The sequence below is a fragment of the Schistocerca americana genome, chromosome 11 (assembly GCF_021461395.2).
Source record: "Schistocerca americana isolate TAMUIC-IGC-003095 chromosome 11, iqSchAmer2.1, whole genome shotgun sequence".
Classification (NCBI taxonomy): Eukaryota; Metazoa; Arthropoda; class Insecta; order Orthoptera; family Acrididae; genus Schistocerca; species Schistocerca americana.
In genome coordinates, this window is record NC_060129.1 from 198,150,407 (window position 1) to 198,170,681 (window position 20,275).

Below are 20,275 nucleotides of genomic sequence, written 5' to 3' on the forward strand. Positions count from 1 at the left end.
CTGGTCTAGGAATGGTAGAACGATGGGTTCGATGACGGTTTGGATGTACCGTGCACTATTCAGTGTCCCCTCGACGATCACCAGTGGTGTACGGCCAGTGTAGGAGATCGCTCCCCACACCACGATGCCGGGTGTTGGCCCTGTGTGCCTCGGTTGTATGCAGTCCTGATTGTGGCGCTCACCTGCACGGCGCCAAACACGCATACGACCATCATTGGCACCAAGGCAGAAGCGACTCTCATCGCTGAAGACGACACGTCTCCATTCGTCCCTCCATTCACGCCTGTCGCGACACCACTGGAGGCGGGCTGCACGATGTTGGGGCGTGAGCGGAAGACGGCCTAACGGTGTGCGGGACCGTAGCCCAGCTTCATGGAGATGGTTGCGAATGGTCCTCGCCGATACCCCAGGAGCAACAGTGTCCCTAATTTGCTGGGAAGTGGCGGTGCGGTCCCCTACGGCACTGCGTAGGATCCTACGGTCTTGGCGTGCATCCGTGCGTCGCTGCGGTCCGGTCCCAGGTTGACGGGCACGTGCACCTTCCGCCGACCACTGGTGACAACATCGATGTACTGTGGAGACCTCAAGTCCCACGTGTTGAGCAATTCGGCGGTACGTCCACCCGGCCTCCCGCATGCCCACTATACGCCCTCGCTCAAAGTCCGTCAACTGCACATACGGTTCACGTCCACGCTGTCGCGGCATGCTACCAGTGTTAAAGACTGCGATGGAGCTCCGTATGCCACGGCAAACTGGCTGACACTGACGGCGGCGGTGCACAAATGCTGCGCAGCTAGCGCCATTCGACGGCCAACACCGCGGTTCCTGGTGTGTCCGCTGTGCCGTGCGTGTGATCATTGCTTGTACAGCCCTCTCGCAGTGTCCGGAGCAAGTATGGTGGGTCTGACACATCGGTGTCAATGTGTTCTTTTTTCCATTTCCAGGAGTGTAGATCACTTTGTCACTACAGTACTACTATTTCCAGACTGTCAGCCTTGCGTCACAACACAATTGTCAAGTTGTACTGTGTGGGACTGGTTTGACAAGAAACTGAAATTAACGCAGCAGCATTTGACGAATATGATAATGTTGTTTTAGTTCTGGAATGTTCCAGCATTCGTGACGAATGGTTTGCAAGAGAATCATTATCAATGACTGTGCTGTAAAATTTGGTATTTTCTGTACGGGTTGTAGATATATTTGTACATTTTGTGTAAGTGTAAACTGTGGTAGAGAGCTGTCAGTGGAGTCGCAATTGCAGTGCCTTTACCCACCTCCCCAGCCTCAACCGACAGACGCCGAGCCAGCTGCAGGAGCAGACGACGCACCGCCCCGCGCCCACCTCCACGACGGGAGGGTCGTCGACGGGCCGGTGGCGACGTGTGTACAACACAGAGCTGGCGAAAAAAGTGCGACAGCAGCTGATGCCGATATCTTCCCGCAAGTTTCCGGTCCGACGGCGTGCAGCTGTGGGCGCTGCCGGCAACTCCGACTCTCACCGCTACGCCTGCTTATACTGCGAGAGCCGGTGAGTGGCCGGGCCGCTAGTCGACTTGTGCATTCTGTTCGTCTCACTTGGGATACCTAGCTGTTGTATGCATCTGGAGGTAGTCAAAACTGCCCCCTGAACCTAGGAATTTTGCTGTAAGGAGGCTGTGATTGGAGGTTTTTTTGTTTGATTTATTACCTCCATTTATCTTTGTACGTTTATTGCACTGAACATGCGAGGTGTGATCAAAATATAATGGACATTTTTTAATTTTGTGGGCTTTATACATCCGATTTTCAAACATTTTCCATCTTGTTGCTTCACATGATCCTGATGTATGGTTACGTTTTCAGCTATTTCAAATATTTAGTGTAAAGTTGACAGCCAGAAAGGCTATACATGTTTTCAAGTGTCAGGCATGTCTGTAATTTCAAAAAAGATGGATCAAAGAATGTGCATTAAATTTTGCTTGAAAAATAGAATAAAACACAGCACTGCTTTCGAAATATTGACTGTGGTTTTTGGCGAATCTGCTACGAGTAAGACAAGAGTTTCCGAGTGTTATAAATGTTTCAGAAAGGGCCGAGAAGATGTTGAAGACAAAGACTGCCCTAGTATGACAGTATGTGGAAGAAGTAATGAAAATGATTCTGGAAAATTGCCAAATCACGATCGAGATGGTTGCTGACGATGTCGGCATAGCCTTTGTCTCGTGCCGAGCAATTTTTTTCGATATTTTGGGCACAATACATGTAGCAGCAAAATTTGCTCTGAAATTGTTGAATTTTGACCATAAACGATGTGATGTAGACATCGTTCGTGTATTACTGACTGAAGTTGACAATGCTCCATAACTTCTGAAGGAGAGTATAACAAGCGACAAAACGTGGGTATACGGGTATGACATTGAAACCGAGGCCCACTCGTCCCTGTAGGAACTTCCCCAAGGGCCAAAACAGTAAAAAATTGAACAAGTTCGACCACATATGCAGGTTCTTCTCACTGTTTTCTTCCATTACAGTGGGATAGTGCATAACAGTTTCTTGCATCATTGTCATACCGTCAATAAGAAAGTTAAATGCCATTCGCGTGAAGCGATCCAAAGAAAATGGCAGAGTTGTGGTAAAACTGCTCATGGAAATGTAATAACGATAATTCTCCTGCTCACACCTCAAAAATTGTTCGTGATTTCTTTCTGAAAAAAAAAAAAAAAAAAAGAAAGGCCACTGTGTCACCTGAGCCACCCTATTTGCTGGACACGGTTCCTCGTGACCTCTTTCTATTCTCGAGGCTAAAGAGAACTGTCATAATTTGGCCAGCATTGATGATATAAAACAGAATCGCTGAAGCAGCTCGACGTGATAACTAAAAGTGGGTTCCAGAACTGCTTCCGAGATTGGAAAAAGTGCTGGCACGAGTGTATTGTATCTGAGAGGGGTTTGTTTGAATGGGTCAAAGTTGGTGATGAAAAAATAAAAATTCCTGAAGGTGAAAAAAAATTCGCATTACTTTTTTATCATGTCTGCATGGTAGTGCATATGTTATCAGTATGGGCTGGGTGTTTTGTTTAAAACTCACATTTTAAATTCGTTTCACAGTATGTGCTGTTTACAACTGCAATACACACTTTACTCGTTGAGCAGTACTGTTCTATCGTAGGTTATTTTCCATCGTGTTAGTTGTACATTGTCAGTGATATACGACAGTACGAACGTATTCACCGGTGGAGTATCGGTTGATGTGCACGTCATTTGTGGTTTTGCCGAATGCAGTGGAAGAATGGTGCGACAGTGCCGTGCCGAGCCGTTCCCGCAGTGTGCAATCACGTCGCACTGTGTTTGTGTCAGTCTGAGACTTGTCGTATTTGTTGTAAGTGTCGGCACAGAAACAAATGTAAATTTTGGGAACTCCTTTGTAGCTGGTTCTGTGATCGGTTGAAGGATTTGGACTGTGTGGGGATATGGCGCGGGAGATCAGTTTGCGGAATAGCTCTGCAGGTAGTACCTGTCTGTGAAGGCCTTTTGTGATCCCATTGGCGTACTGGATGAGAGAGTTCTTGTCACTGCAGGTAAGCTCTGCCTGGGTGGCTAGGCTGTGTGGGAGGGATTAGGTAATGGTGTGAAATGAGGGGGTAAGAATTTGGGAGAGAGATGAAAGTTTCACTACAGCAAAAGGTGTGTTTTACTGTGATTTAGGTGGCGATATTTAGGTGGTTTTATATGTTGAGCGATTTGATAAGAATCGGGTGCAACTACCTTGAAGGTTTACCATTTGGAAATAGGATGTAGCAAAGATACTGATGGAGTATGGCTTGGAACAACAGTGGTGCTGGTTGACCAGGAGGGAATGATTGTAGAGAGAGATAAACAAAAATCGACAATCAGTGAGAAGGCTGAAGACAAGTTCTGTGCAGAAATAAAACAGCATTTTGTTATAGATCAGGATTGGTAAGTGTTTGAATGCAAATTAGAGGTGAAGAGGTTATTCCATTTTTGTGTAGCCCTATTCCATATCTGTTTAGAGACAGTTGGTGACATGTAAAGAAATTCAAAGAATTGTAGACAGGGGCCATTGGGCAGTGCCGAACTGTGTATAACAACACTTCAGTAGTTGTGGTGAAGTAAGGTGTGTGTGTGTGTGTGTGTGTGTGTGTGTGTGTTTGTGTGTGTGTGTGTGTGTGTGTGTTTGTGTGTGTGTGTGTGAGAGAGAGAGAGAGAGAGAGAGAGAGAGAGAGAGAGAGAGATTGCGTGAATAGTCATCAGTGGATGAATTTAGTTTGAATGAATTGTGGTATCACAGAATGTTAGACCAGGCAATATGGAGGAGATGTTATGGAAGTTCCACAGCACGTAATATTTACTGCCACCGTACTTTACTTAGCATCAGTCTAACACAAAGTTGCCAGAAGAGTCACGAAAATATCCTGCTTTCCTCCATGAAGGAAAATGTTGTTTCCCTTTGGGTTTAAACGTGCTGGTATGAGATTTTATTCAATTAGTGGATGAAACTTTTGGTAGGGCTATGTTGAGTAGGATGAATGTTCATGTCGGTGATATTTTGATTTTGAGCCCAAACAGGGAAGACCATTATAATTAATCTTCATTGATCCATTATGGATCACGGGACAACAGCTGGCATGAACTTCTTGGTGCAATAATTTACCAACAACCGTATGATATGTAGAAGTTTATTTTATTTTATGAACTTCTATGTGCTACTAGTTTTGGCATACATTGATGCCATCTTCAGGCCCCACTCGTCATAGTCGTAAAATCGCGTCAGTCTGTGTCGCATGGCCACTGAGAGCTGTTGCACGACGATTGATTCACGGATTCAGTTATACGGCTCCTTCCATGTATAGCGATTTTACGACTGTGACGAGTGGGGCCTGAAGATGGCATCTATGTAATACCAAAATTGGTAGCACATAGAGGTTCATAAAATAAAATAAACTTCTACAAATCATATGGCTGTTGGTAAATTATTGCATCAAGAAAAACCATTATAATTTCTCGAATGAAGTACTGTCTGCTTTGGACGAGGGATGTCAAAGGCAGAGTCAGTAAAATCAGAATTTTTCAAGAAGGCAGTGAAGCTTTTCGGAAGTGTCAATAGTGGACTATGGATAGCACCAGATCCTGAGAAGTTGCAGGCTGTAGGAAAAATTAGCAGCACGTACAAACCAAAAGCAAATATTGGGCTTGTTTGGTTTTTATCACAAGTTTATGAGTAGCTGTTGTTCAATGATTAGCATCTAATACAGCTATTGATAGAGGAATTTCACTTGGGTGTGTACTGAGTGGTGTGGGCAAGTGTTCAGAAGGTCGAAGGAGGAACTGTGCGGTGGCAGCATACTATACCGTCCAGATTTTTGTACGACATTTTGTATCGCTACAGATTTGTGTGTTTACAGACTGGGGATGGAAGTGTTTCAGAATATACTGACACCAGAGAGGTTGTAGAGCATCAGACAACTGCTTTTGGTAGTCAGACGTTGCCCGCATCAGACAGGAATTTGTGTGTCTGAATTGGGAGCCCTTCCTGTGTTGTGGAGTTTCCAAAAATTTGAACACTATTTGTTACGAACAAAACTGTAGTATTCACAGATCACACGGCACCAAGCTTTCTGTGAAAATGCTTGCCAGACTGGGATTCTAACCCCGGATCTCACGTTTACCATGCAGTTGCGTCGACCACCGCACCGTCCGGACGAGCATTCACTTAATCGATTTGCCTCGACGGGCAGTGAATCCGCCATCTTTGGTGCGGACGTGCAATTAAATTCGACCTCCGGTGGGAATCTGAAAGCAGCGAGCTCGGAGGACGTGCACGGTGCTGTGGGTAGGCGGTGCTAGGTGGGAGTTTGTGTCGGGCAGGGTGCGTGCCGAGACAGTCCGCACAGGAGATCCTCAGTTTGAGTCCCAGTCTGGCACACATTCTCACTCTTCACCATTAATTCTGCATAAAGTCCCGGTGCACCTGATGTCAGTAGATCCTGCACTTTTCTTTCCTTTCTCTCCCTTCCATCTCCAATTTATGTAACACAGTAGTAGGTTCATGGTGTGGGTTCCTGTTGTCATGTCCTAGTTCATGAACCACGGGCAACGTATGAGTGGCGAAGTAAGTGGTCCAGACAGTCGGGATACCAGTTACTTTGGAATAAGGCTGGGCATCTCGGACATATTCTGAGTCGTGGTCACCTTTGTGCTCTTATGGCAAAGACTACCAAATCCACCGGTTAGTCCCTCAGCCGTTAGGGTAAAACCCAATGGGACTCAGGGCAAGTAAGGCTAGCAACCTGCTTTCCTGGTACTTTAATTAGATGCTGGCAACAATCAGAGCAAAATGCCTCGGACCTTTGGAGGTGACAGAGTCCCACCTCTAACTGACAAACCAGGGACTCCTAAGATACGACTTGGCAAACAAATGGTAATGAGATGGGGAGCTATTAATATCAATGGGAGCTACTCTTGGAAGAAGGTAGAGCTGGCAGAGGCTGCAAGTAAGATGGGGCTGGACGTTTTAGCTGTTAGTGACATTCGGGTAAGGGGTGAGAAACAAGAAGAAGTGGGAGAATACAAGGTCTACTTGTCAGGAGTCAAAGCAGGAATAGCACAATGGGGTGTAGGGCTTTACATCAGAAAAGAAATGGAACTCAGCGTAGTTGCAATAAGGTATGTAAACGAACGACTGATGTGGTTAGATTTGACAGTGTCTAGCAAGAAAATTAGGATTGTGTCAGTATATTCGCATTGTGAAGCGACTGATCAAGATAAGATGGATAGTTTTTGTGAGGCACTCAGTGATGTAGTTGTTAGAGTAAAGGACAAGGACAGTGTTCTGCTCATGGGTGATTTTAATGCCAGGATTGGAAATCGAACAGAAGGGTATGAAAAGGTTATGGGTAAATTTGGAGAGGATATGGAGGCCAACAGGAACGGGAAACAACTCTTGGATTTCTGTGCCAGTATGGGCTTAGTAATCACAAACTCCTTTTTTAAACATAAGAACATTCACCGGTATACTTGGGAAAGCAGGGGAACCAGATCTGTCATTGACTATATAATAACAGATCAGGAATTCAGGAAGGCTGTGAGGGACACACGTGTATTCAGCGGATTCTTTGATGACACTGATCATTATTTAATCTGCAGTGAAATTGGGATTGCGAGGCCGAAAGTGCAGGAGGTCAGGTCCATATGTAGGAGGATAAGAGTGGAGAAACTTCAGGATAAGGAAATCAGGCACAAGTACATAACAGTGATCTCAGAAAGGTACCAGTTAGTTGAATGTAGTCAATTACAGTCATTGGAAAAGGAATGGACAAGGTACAGGGACACAGTACTAGAAGTGGCTAAAGAATGTCTTGGAACAGTAGTGTGTAAAAGTAGGAGGAAGCAAACAGCTTGGTGGAATGACACAGTCAAGGCACCCTGTAAAAGGAAAAAGAAGGCGTATAAAAAATGGCTACATACTAGAACTCAGGTAGACAGAGAAAGTTATGTTGAAGAAAGAAACAAAGCCAAACAGATAATTGCAGCATCCAAGAAGAAATCTTGGGAAGACTTTGGAAACAGGTTGGAGACTTTGGGTCAAGCTGTTGGAAAACCATTCTGGAGTGTAATTAGCAGTCTTCGAAAGGGAGGTAAGAAGGAAATGACAAGTATTTTGGACAGGTCAGGAAAATTGCTGTAGATGCCTTTGGCAGATGGAGGGAATATTTTGAAGAGTTGCTCAATGTAGGTGAAAATGCGATCAGTAATGTTTCAGATTTCGAGGTAGAATGGGATAGGAATGATGATGGAAATAGGATCACATTTGAGGAAGTGGAGAAAATGGTCAATATATTGCAGTGCAATAAAGCGGTTGGGGTGGATGAAATTAAGTCGGAACTCATCAAATACAGTGGAATGTCAGGTCTTAAATGGCTACACAGGATAATTGAAATGGCGTGGGAGTCGGGACAGGTTCCATCGGACTGGACAAAAGCAGTAATCACACCAATCTTTAAACATGGAAACAGAAAAGATTGTAACAACTACAGAGGTATCTCTTTAATCAGCGTTGTGGGTAAAATCTTCTCAGGTATTGTTGAAAGGGAAGTGCGAGTATTAGTTGAGGACCAATTGGATGAAAATCAGTGTGGGTTTAGGCCTCTTAGAGGTTGTCAGGACCAGATCTTTAGCTTACGGCAAATAATGGAGAAGTGTTACGAGTGGAACAGGGAATTGTATCTATGCTTTATAGATCTAGAAAAGGCATATGACCGGGTTCCTAGGAGGAAGTTATTGTCTGTTCTACGAGATCGTGGAATAGGAGGCAAACTTTTCCAAGCAGTTAAAGGTCTTTACATAGATAGTCAGGCAGCAGTTAGAGTTGACGGTAAATTGAGTTCAGGGTTCAGAGTAGTTTCAGGGGTAAGACAAGGTTGCAACCTGTCTCCACTGTTATTCATATTATTTATGGAACATATGTTGAAAACAATAGACTGGCTGGGTGAGATTAAGATGTGTGAACACAAAATAAGCAGTCTCGCATATGCGGATGACTTAGTTGTGATGGCAGATTCGATTGAAAGTTTGCAAAGTAATATTTCAGAGCTAGATCAGAAATGTAAGGACTATGGTATGAAGATTAGCATCTCCAAAATGAAAGTAATGTCAGTGGGAAAGAAATATAAACGGATTGAGTGCCAAATAGGAGGAACAAAGTTAGAACAGGTGGACGGTTTCAAGTACTTAGGATACATATTCTCACAGGATGGCAACATAGTGAAAGAACTGGAAGTGAGGTGTAGCAAGGCTAATGCAGTGAGCGCTCAGCTACGATCTACTCTCTTCTGCAAGAAGGAAGTCAGTACCAAGACCAAGTTATCTGTGCACCGTTCAATCTTTCGACCAACTTTGTTGTATGGGAGCGAAAGCTGGGTGGATTCAGGTTACCTTATCAATAAGGTTGAGGTTACGGATATGAAAGTAGCTAGGATGATTGCAGGTACTAGTAGATGGGAACAATGGCAGGAGGGTGTCCACAATGAGGAAATCAAAGAAAAACTGGGAATGAACTCTATAGATGTAGCAGTCAGGCGAACAGGCTTAGATGGTGGGGTCATGTTACACGCATGGGAGAAGCAAGGTTACCCAAGAGACTCATGGGTTCAGCAGTAGAGGGTAGGAGGAGTCGGGGCAGACCGAGGAGAAGGTACCTGGATTCGGTTAAGAATGATTTTGAAGTAATAGGTTTAACATCAGAAGAGGCACCAATGTTAGCACTGAATAGGGGATCATGGAGGAATTTTATAAGGGGGGCTATGCTCCAGACTGAACGCTGAAAGGCATAATCAGTCTTAAATGATGATGATGATGATGATGATGATGATGATGGAGTAGTAGGTTCACTAGACGGGTACTGTATCTGCAACAATTTGAAATGGAGGTGTGTTATATAGAAGGTGAAGAGAATATCATAGCAGAGGCTATGTCTCGGATGCAAAGAGTGATTGGGTGTGCTGGAGACTGAGTACTTCACAGAAGTGAGATAAAAACACAGTTCTTTGGACAGGTTAAAGATGAGAACATGAGCAAACTGCTGATGCTAACTTGGATTTGTTCGAACGTTATTTGAACTCGGTTCATTGTGCGAAGGGCAAAGTCTGCTATAAACTGTACTAGTGTGTTCCTTTTTAACGTACAAAAAATTGATCGGCTTACTGCATGATAGTTTATGGACATTTTGGGCCTCACAACTTTGCTACCAAGCTGTGAGAAAGTGTTACATTTAACAACTAGTGGAGAAGAGTTATAAAGGAGTTAACCCTGTTAGATAAGTGCAAGAAAGTGCGGACAATTTCCACACTGATCTGAGGTTTTGAAACAAAGTGTCCTAACTACTGGACCTAAGAAACTAATGGTGGTATATTTTTGTGGCCCTTTGCTGGTGTAGTTACATTTTTGTTGTCTTAGACATATTTTTCAAAATTTATCAAACTCTATCTGTTCAAGAGGGTGAACATGTGGATTCTAGTTGATAAATTGGAAAACTATTATATATCCATTTGGGTAAGCTATAACGACTACTGTTGGACAATGAACTCTAATTAGTGTCTTGAACTGTGCAGGCATGTAAAATTTTGGCTCATTTCCTACACGGAGAGCTGAGGGGAGAGTTCTATGGGAGCTGTCAAGTGGAGCTCCTGTCATAAATAATATTTCGTAGGCTGTCTATCTTCCTACATATCAGACAGGCAAAAAGAATGTATGAAATCAGGCCACAAGGTTTGCTCCGAGTGAGGACTGAATGAGGAAAAGGGCAAGAGAAAGAAAGAAACAGCATGACAGTGTGTTGAAACCTACTGTATTTCAAATCAGAGACATCGTTTTAAATAAGGCCGAGGAGTGGTCAAAGAAAATATACTCCGAAAAGAAGAAATTTTAGGTTGTGTTTGATTGGTTGTTTGAAGTAGTACAGAAACCCTATTAAAATGTGTATTTGCTGGCATATCCAAAATCCTTGATGCAGTGAAAAAAATGGAGGGAGGATGACGTGTGTCTCAATGTGGAAGTTGGTGTAAACGAGGTGAAAGAAAAAAATGTTTTTAGGAAGTGTCTTAGAGAGAGGAGGTAATTTTATGGTAAATACCTGTGCATTATATAAGAGTATTACGCAGCTGGGAGGACCACCTACATAATGCTGGAGTGTATATTTTTTTGTACATTTATGTATATAAATTAGTGTGTAGTTGTGTAATAGGTGTAATTGCTTTTATCAGTAGATTATAAGATGATTTTGTTAACAGTGTTGTGATAATCGTTAGCTTTTGAACATTGATTTTGCTATCTTTTCGAACACAACTTGCACACAAGTCTGGCAAACTGTAACACGAAAAAAATTTGCCCTTTTTTTTCCCCCCTCCCCTAATGTTACAACTTTCCCGGTCTAGGGGTCAACACTACGAGCAAACTACCCCGAGGACAGACGGAGAGAAATAATGGTAGTTGAAGAGAATGAGGGCAGACTCTGAGCGAGAAAGAAAGGTGTGGGCACGAGAGAGAAAAAGATTGGGATGAAGACAGTGGCAGAGGCACAGTGGAAGTGGCAGAGAAGAATGAGTCAGTAGTAATGAAGAGTGGGAGAAAGGGAGGACGGCAGTGACAGTGGGAGTGACAGACAGCAGAAAGTGCGAATGGGAAAGTGGGAAAGAGAGAGAGATACATACGGAGTGGCAGCGAGAGGGAGACGCTGAGTATGAGTGCTTCTCTACAGAGGGAACTGGGTAAAGGAGTTTAGAATGTTCCATTGTAAAAGAGTGTGAATATTTTTGCGTGCCAAAATGTTTTGGGAGGAAGTTGGAATGTAGATTAAGACAGCTGGTCCCCCACTTTCCTTCAGAATCGTTTAAAGAGGAAAATATTTGGCTTTCTTGTGCCCTGACAGGAGCATTTTTGAGCTGCTAACATAATACTTTAGGTTTTCCATTTTTTTCTGTGAACTGGACAATCCCCACACAAATAATTGGAAGCATATTGTAATTTTTTTAAAAAAATTAAGGCACTTGTTGTGCATCATTAAGGCAGTAAACTGAGAATCTATAAGAAAAAATTTCATATTCTTCGATAGAATTTTAAGTTGTTTCTCTGATTGGTATGATGTTATACATGTTATAAATCAATTTGAAGCAATAGCATAGGAACTGTAGTCTAATAAATATGTTAAGTAGTAATAAGATGGTGCCGGTTTGTATTACGTTCCGTGTATGTTGAACCGAAATTTTTGTATTGACACTATTTCTTATGTTTCGCGGGAATGATAAATTTGGCAGTTGTGTGCAAATTAAATAAATAAATAAGAAGTAACAGTGTTCACTGGGTGTGTCTTAAAGGTTCGACCAGCAGCTCAATCACCAGGCGCACATGATACAGGCGCACAAGGACGAGATGATCTCCACCAAGCCGAAGCGTGTGAAGCCCGAGAACGACCCGGGCGACGCGTCTGCCGGTGAAGACTCCGACCACAGTGAGTGTGTCTCTTGTGGTTTGCCGAGCAAGGTGGCACAGTGGTTAGCACACTGGACTAGCATTCGGGAGGTCGACGGTTCAATCCCGCGTCCGGCCATCCTGATTTAGGTTTTCCGTGATTTGCCTAAATCGCTCCCGGCAAGTGCCGGGATGGTTCCATTGAAAGGGCACGGCCGACTTCCTTCCCCATCCTTCCCTAATCCGAGCATGTGCTCCATCTCTAATGACCTCGTTGTTGATGGGATGTGAAACACCAATATCCTCCTCCTCCTCCTCCTCCTCCTCTTGTGGTTTGTCTCAGTTTTCGTTTTTTGCTCCTGTCGTCAACCCTGAAGGTCTGTTCGATACGACTGTCTTTCCCTTTCGCTGTTCTCTGTTATCTTCTTAGTTTCGGCATAGCTGCTGCCTCCTATATAACTCGTGATGTGCACTTTCTATTCCTTCCCTCTGTCCTCCTTTCGGCCACAGTTTCTGGCGATGACTCCTGTCCGAATATGTACTCTGTAATTCTCTCCTTTTTGCTGTATTCTGTATACACGCATTTTCTAATTTACTCTCTGCAAGTGTTTTCATTCCTTACTTTGTAATCCCACCTGGCGAACAGTCTCTTGTAGCATTGAATTTGAGAGGAATGTAATATTTTCATTTCTGTGCTTCCCGCTGTCCACGGTTCACGACTGAACGCAGTTGTTCTCCGTTCCTAGCTTTCTGAAAGTGACGTCTCAGGTTTTCTCAATGTGGTCGATTAATGGTGTGATTCTGCATGTTCTGCCAGTTTTTCATTTCCGTTTTACACACAACATTTTGACGTTGCACCGAGATGTCATCTTCGGCGACTGCATATTGTCATTTGTGTGTGCTCATTGCCTGGACTCGAAACAGGTAGAGTACTATTCTTATCGTCGTACCGATGTTTGTGACCTAGTTTGACTGCTGACACCTTCTGTGCTCTTTGATACTTTCTTCCGAGCCCACTCTGATTTCTGTGTAAAGCGTATTCTCTCAATTTATTTGCACCAGTTGACATGCTGCGTCGCGAGATAGTAATAAATTCGGTGCTAGACACAGAAAATTGTCAAAATTGAAAACTTTGTTGAGATCTTGTCAGCTTTCTTATCCAGCAGAGCTGGGAAAAGCTGAGAGAAGGTTCCTGTTTTGTGGACTACCAGTGCAAGATTCTGAAAACAAAAGAACATCAAAGGACACAGTAGACATCGAAAGTCGAACTCGCGACCGGCTATAAGTAGCAGTGTGGGACCGACAGTAGCTGAACAGTGGTTAGAGTACAAGCGGTGAATACACATAACACAACTCCCAGTCATTGAAATAGTGTGTGTAAAATGAAAACAACATTTTGGTTGAACGTCAGGTAGGACACCATTATTTAGCTCTTCAGGAAATGCATTTTTGTCTTGATATATTTTTGGATGTTAGCGGGTGTTACTTTTTATAGAAAGGTGTTGTTTGTTGTGCAAGCCTTGCTACAGTGTCTTTCCTGCTAGTTTATAAATGCTATTACCGTGGTTCCAAAATCGTCCACCTCTTCAAGATTCTCGTGTCAAAGTTCAACATTCACCCCACTGTTAACTTAGTTCTGTTTTTGTTCATGTGCATATTGTAACCATTATAGTATTGAGTTTATTTTGTGTCTGTAACAAACAACACCCAAATTGAGATAACCTTTTACTTCCCTCACTGCCTCTTTCCTCCTCCAATGGAAAATATTTTATTCCATTCCATATGATCAAATACGTTTCAGAGTCTATAAATGAAATGTTCAGACCTTTTTTGTTCAAAATTTGCCTTCTGTTGTTAATTGCCATGTTAAAATTACTTGAAGAGTGTCCCTACTTCTCCTGTTAGCAAAATTGCTCTTGTCCAAGTCCTTTCCATTCTTCCTTCAATTGTATTCTTCAGTAAAGTGCTCATGAGAGAGTTTGTTATGTATGCAGTGCTAGATCGATCTGTGTTCTTTCTTTCTTCAGAATTGCAATAACTATATTCGGTTTTAGAGACTGCTTAATTGTAGTATCACATTCTTAAAGAAAAACCCATATCTGACACGTAGAAACACCCAGGTTATTAATTTCATTGCACAATGGTCTCAATATTTAATGCTGTAGGAAATGGTGAGGGCAGTTTCCTCATCCTCCACCTGTTATGCCTACATGCGGTATATAAAAATATTCTAATTTCATCCATATTGTTTTGCGTTTTCTTGTGTTTCTTTGTCCTGGTGACTAGTAATTTGCATAGAATTTAGGTAGTCCATCCTCGTGATGAAACAGTGTTTCTATTTTCATCTGTCTTCTTGTACCTCTTCATTTAAGAGGCATTAGTCCTAATTTTGCTCTTATTTTTGTATTTTGCTTTTGATATCAGCTCACATTTCCAATTTTGCTCTTATTTTTGTATTTTGCTTTTGATATCAGCTCACATTTCCAGCTACATATCTGAGAAACTTCATTTCTGGTTCCTTAGTGTAACATTATTTTATTTTATTTATTTATTTATTTATTTTTGCCTAAGTTTCACTTCTCTACATTACAACTGAGTGAAAGTGTTTTGCAGAGTTTTATTTATTTTTCTTTGCCCATTTTCCCCCCAGATTTGGTTTCATTTTCATTTTGTATCTAACATACTACATATATTTTTTTTTAAAATCGATTTTAGAGCTACTTTTATTATGTTTACAAAATGCCACCACCTTTGTTTTGCTATTTGTCATTTACAGTTTATGTATTTATTTATTCATTTCTGATTCAGTTGGAAGTCTGTTTTCATTGTCATGTGACGTTGAACATCTCTAACTGCTGCAAAACACAATCGGGTCAGTGTGTCAGCTTTCTCTACAGTAGGGTCTCCAAGTCGTCATATGGTCTTGGTTTTGTTCCCCGTGGTGATACAGGTCATTTACCCTAATTGGTGTGTACCTCATTGAGATTCTGTACTTTTATCACACTGGCATATCAGCAGATTGCTGAAGTGAGACACTGTATAAAAGATGGCACAGTTTTATTGAATGTAATCCCCAGCTATAAACTGAGATCTCCAGCAGGTGTACCTATTCCTAGCCCAGCATTGTAAAGGAGCCGCAACTAATATCCTACCCCAGTGTAGCCCAATACAAGATTTTGATCAGTGTCTAATCATCTCATTATGGGAAGGATATTAAACCCTAACCTCCTTTCACTTTTTCCTGTAAATTGAAACCCAGAAGTGGCGCAAAGTTTTGAGTAACTCTTTAAAAATATAACCCTTCAAAAAATTATAGCTTTTTTTGCCATACTGTTCCACGAACTGTTAACTTACTATTTCAATGATGTTCCACTGCTCCATCCTACGTCAACATCTACGTCAACATACCACTGTACAGCACATGGCAGAGGGCACCTTGTACCACTGTCAGTCATTATCTCTCCTGTTCCACTCGCAAACAGAGTGAGAGGACAACAACTATCTAAAAACCTCTGCACAAGCTCTAATTTATTGCATCTTATTCTCAAGGTCCTTACACAAAATATTGTCAGAAGCAGTGGAATTGTTTTGCAGTTGGCCTGACATGCTGGTTTCCTAAACTTGCACAGTATTGTTATGTGGAAAGAGCATCATAATCTTTCCAGGGATTCCCATTTGAGTTCACAAACTGTCTCCGTAACACGTGTTGTTTGTACCTACTGGTAACAAATGTAACAGCCTGCTTCAGAAGTGCTTCGATGCATTCCTTTAATACGATTTGCTGAGAATCCCAAACAGTCAAACAGTACTCGAGAATTGGTTGCACTAGCATTCTATATACTGTCTCCTTTAAGGTAGAGGTACACTTTCCCAAAAATTTCCTAATAAAGTGAAGAACATTCACCTTCCCTACTACAAACCTGATATGGTCATTCCATTTCATGTCACTTTGCAATGTTATGCATAAATATTTAATTGATGTAGTTGTGTCAGGCTACACACTACTAATGCTGTATTCGAACGTTACAGTTGTTTTTCGTGCTCACCCACACTAAATTACATTTTTTTTTACATTTAGAGCTAGGTGCCATTCATACACCAACTGGAAATTTTGTCACACCAGTTAGAAATTTTTGCTATTGTGTATTGAACCGGGAACCTAGAAATGATGGAGATGCTTTGACCCCACTGTAGCCCTGAGTGGTTCACACCCCACAACAGGCTACAGCAGTCCACCAGCCCAACTGCCACCCCACAGCAAACCGAGGGTTCTTGTGCATTTCGACCCCCAGTGGACCCTCCCAGGAATGTCTCGTACCAGACGAGTGTAACTCCAAATTTTTGCGTGGTAGAGTAATAATGGTGTATGAGTATGTGGAGACAGTATTTGTGCAGCAATTGCCGACATACTGTAACTGAGGCAGAATAAGGGGAACTGGCCCACATTTGCCGAGGCAGATGGAAAACCACCTTAAAAACCATCCAGAGGCTGGCCCGCACATCGGACATAGACACTAATCCTCCGGGTGGATTTGTGCCGGGGACTGGCACGCCTTCCCGTTCGGGAAGCAGCATGTTAGACTGTGCAGCTAGGCGGGTGGGCTGATTTTGTCTAAGTCATATTTATATTCCTTCAGTCACTCGACAACGCCACCTTCTCGTAAACCACAGCATCATCAGCGCGCAACTGTAAATTGCTCCATACCCTGTCCGCCATTTGTCATGCATGTGCTGATTGGCAGCTTCAAGTGTATCAGATTGTAATTTCACTTCAAACCAGCTTACCGTGATTTTCCTTTATGGCACTCCTGTTACTGTTAACTTACAGTTTGAGAATGAGATTTTCACTCTGCAGCGGAGTGTGCGCTGATACGAAACTTCCTGGCAGATTGAAACTGTGTGCCAGACCGAGACTTGAACTCAGGACCTTTGCCTTTCGCCTGCAGGTCCCCGAGTTCGAGTCTCGGTTCGTCATACAGTTTTAATCTACCAGGAAGTTTCATATCAGCGCACACTCCGCTGCAGAGTGAAAATCTCATTCTGGAATCATCCCCCAGGCTGTGGCTAAGCCATGTCTCCGCAATATCCTTTCTTCCAGGAGTGCTAGTTCCGCAAGGTTCGCATGAGAGCTTCTGTGAAGTTTGGAAGGTAGGAGACGAGGTACTGGCGGAAGTAAAGCTGTGAGGACGGGGCATGAGTCGTGCTTGGGTAGCTCAGATGGTAGAGCACATGCCCGCGAAAGGCAAAGGTCCTGACTTCGAGTCTCGGTCCAGCACACGGTTTTAATCTGCCAGGAAGTTTCAACTTACAGTTGTCTTTCATTGTGTTTTGCACTCCCTGATGTAGAATAGTAATAGAAATTGCAATTCTAGAAGAGGTGTAATGCTAGGACTAAGATTTGAGAGGTTCATGGTTCAAAAATTAGTCTGCTGGTCCCACTTATAATTGTCAGTGGTCTTCATAACGTTTCTAGCAAATTGAGAGGTGGTAGTTATGAAATTCTTTCACACCATCCTTGGCAAATTAAGTTAGAGTTGTCTCTCCGGTGAGTCGGCATGTGTGTCGTTAAGCGCCAAATGAGAAATGGGTTAACGACAGATTTGTACTTAAGCTTATTACTATTTCCTTTTTATAGTGTCTATTTCACATTTTCTAACTTTGTTACAATTTGATATTAGTTACAAATACTGAAAGAAAATTTCCTTCCTCTCAGTCAGTATCAGATCTCACAGGTTTTGCTCTACCACACGTGGATTACCAAATGCTTTCACCAGCATATCATTTTACTCAAGTCACGGTAACTTACGATAAGATTGACAAGATTGCCGAAACTTATTCGAGAGTGCCAGTGTCGCGACAGGTAAAGCGTGAATCGTCTTACAAGTGTCTGTTTCGGTTACTCGTAACACCTGAATAAAGCATGTTCACAAGCACACTTTACTGGTGGCACAACTAAATTTGGAACCACTTTGCAGGTTGGCGTGAACCGAGCCCCACCTGTTTGATGGCAGACGCACCCTGCGGAGACACGGGAGGTGACGGCAGTTTCATCTGCTCAGGTGCGTCCTTGCACGTCAGTACATATTGAAATGAATTGTAATATATCTCGTTTTCAATATAAGTGTATCGTTTTATAAATTACAATATTGTAAGTTAGTAATTCCAATAATATTATGGGAAGCGTGTTTCAAAAATACTCTAAAATTGCCATTTTTGTTGTAAGTAAATTGCTCAGTTCTGAGACGTGTCGTGCCATGAGAACTAGATTTCATAGGTGACTCAAAGAACTTACAGTATCCCAGTGAACTGATGGTTATTCACTCAATATTTGTTATCGGTAGTTTACTTTCATACTTAAAACCAACAACACAGGTTAAAGTGTGACATTGGACAATAAGCACACCAAAAGTTTTGATTAATTATTTATTTTCCAACATCACTTGTCACAACAAGATTTTGTGAGTTATCTTTGATGCACAATCAGCTGATTTTTTTGTCCACTTTTCTTTCTGCTTGCAACAAAGGACAGTTATCACAGCAGCAGTGTCTTTATGATCCAAAATTCTGAACTACGGTATTATTGTGTAGTCAAGTGAGAACTTTGATATTATTGCACAGTACTGTCATACGCCGGCCCCATTCACAGACGGCAGAGTTCTACCACACAGGAATGCAGAAGTTGAACCCACGGTATGACAGGTGTCTCAGTTCTTTTGGAGAGTATGTCGAAAAATTGTGCAAACCGTTTTGTACCTGTTTTTCATGTAACTATGTTGTTTCTTTCTTCTTTTTTCTTCTTCTTCTTCTTCTTCTCTCTCTCTCTCTCTCTCTCTCTCTCTCTCTCTCTCTCTCTCTCTCTTTTTTTAATATATAAATAGGGAAAATAATTTTTTAAATCTGCTTCCTAAAAGTTACAAACTGGGGTTGCATTAGTTTTCTAGCTGTTGGAAATTTTCATTGTCATACTTTATACAGTTCTGAATCTTGAACGATTTTGTGTCAGCTAAGACTTTCACAACAGCCAAGTCAATTTTTTTTCCTCTTGCTGTAATTACAAGGTGTAAAACTTCGCTTATGCTTTACGCTGATTTTTCCCAAACATTTGAGGCTTTAATGAAACAAATAGGTTACATTCGTATCATTCAAAGTATATTCCATCGCTGGCCACTACTTTCTCCCATCTTTCGGCCAGTGTACGAATCCCGCATCGAAAAAATTGTTCATCTTTTGAAGCGATCCATGAATCGATCCAATTCGTGACTTCTTCTTGAGATCGGAAGTGTTGGTCAGCCACGCCATGTGCCATTGATCTAAACAGGTGATAGTCAAAGGGAGCAGTGTCTGGAGAATACGGCGGGCGGGGTAGGACTTAACCATTTTAACGTTTCCAAGTACGTTTTGACCTCTTTTGCAACGTGGAGTCAAGCGTCGTCGTGCTGCAAAATCACTTGATCGTGCCTCTCGTTGTATTGTGGCCGTTTGTCTTTTAATGCTCTGCTCAAACGCATTTCTGCATTTGATAACGAGCACCTGTGATTGTTTCACTCGGTTTTAGCACATCATAGTACACAGTGCCGAGCTGGTCCCACAAATGCAGAGCATGGATCTTGGAGCCGTGAATATTCGGTTTGGCGATCGTCGTGGAAGCGTGGCTGGGATATCCTTATGATCTTTTGTATTTAGGGCTATCGTAATGAATCCATTTTTCGTCCCTGGTCACAATGCAATGCAGAAATCCCTTCTGTTTTTGCCTCTGAAGCAACTGTTCACAAACACTCAAAAGCCGTTCAGCGTCTCTCTGTTTCAGCTCACACGGGACCCAAGTTCCTTCTCTATGAATCATGCCCATAGCCTTGAGACGTTTTGAAATGGCTTACTTTGTCACTCACATTAATTGTGCCAATTTTTCTCCAGTTTGACGAGAGTCTTCACTCAGCAATGTCTCCAATTCTGAATCTTCGAAAACATTCTCTCTTGCACCATTGTGCCGGTTACAACGTTTAAATCACCGTTCCTGAAGCGTTGAAACCACTCATGACACGTTCTTTCACTAATAGCATCCTTACCATACGTATTTGAGAGTATTCAATGAGACTCAGCCGCCGTTTCTTCGTATTGAAACAAAACAGTAACACCTACCACAAATGACGAGAATTAGGCTCGTAAACTGACATTTTCAATTGAGAACAACTTGATGATGCAGACACAAATTGACAAATGTTTGAATGAGGTCCAAGCTAACTGCCTGACGTCTGCGACCTGTTTCTTTCGACTGCTTCTTACCGTTGTTGCCACCTATCGGCAAACGGCAGAA

At 42.5% G+C, this 20,275-nt stretch overlaps 1 protein-coding gene across 1 annotated transcript in view; it reads left to right on the forward strand.

The window, feature by feature from the left end:
• LOC124553552 overlaps window positions 1–20,275 on the forward strand; it is a 262,796-nt gene that overhangs the window by 66,150 nt on the left and 176,371 nt on the right. The window contains exons 9-11 of the mRNA XM_047127399.1: window positions 1,283–1,528; window positions 11,868–12,001; window positions 17,937–18,020. Coding sequence (XP_046983355.1) covers window positions 1,283–1,528; window positions 11,868–12,001; window positions 17,937–18,020 — 464 coding nt within the window. The remainder of the gene's footprint in view (window positions 1–1,282; window positions 1,529–11,867; window positions 12,002–17,936; window positions 18,021–20,275) is intronic.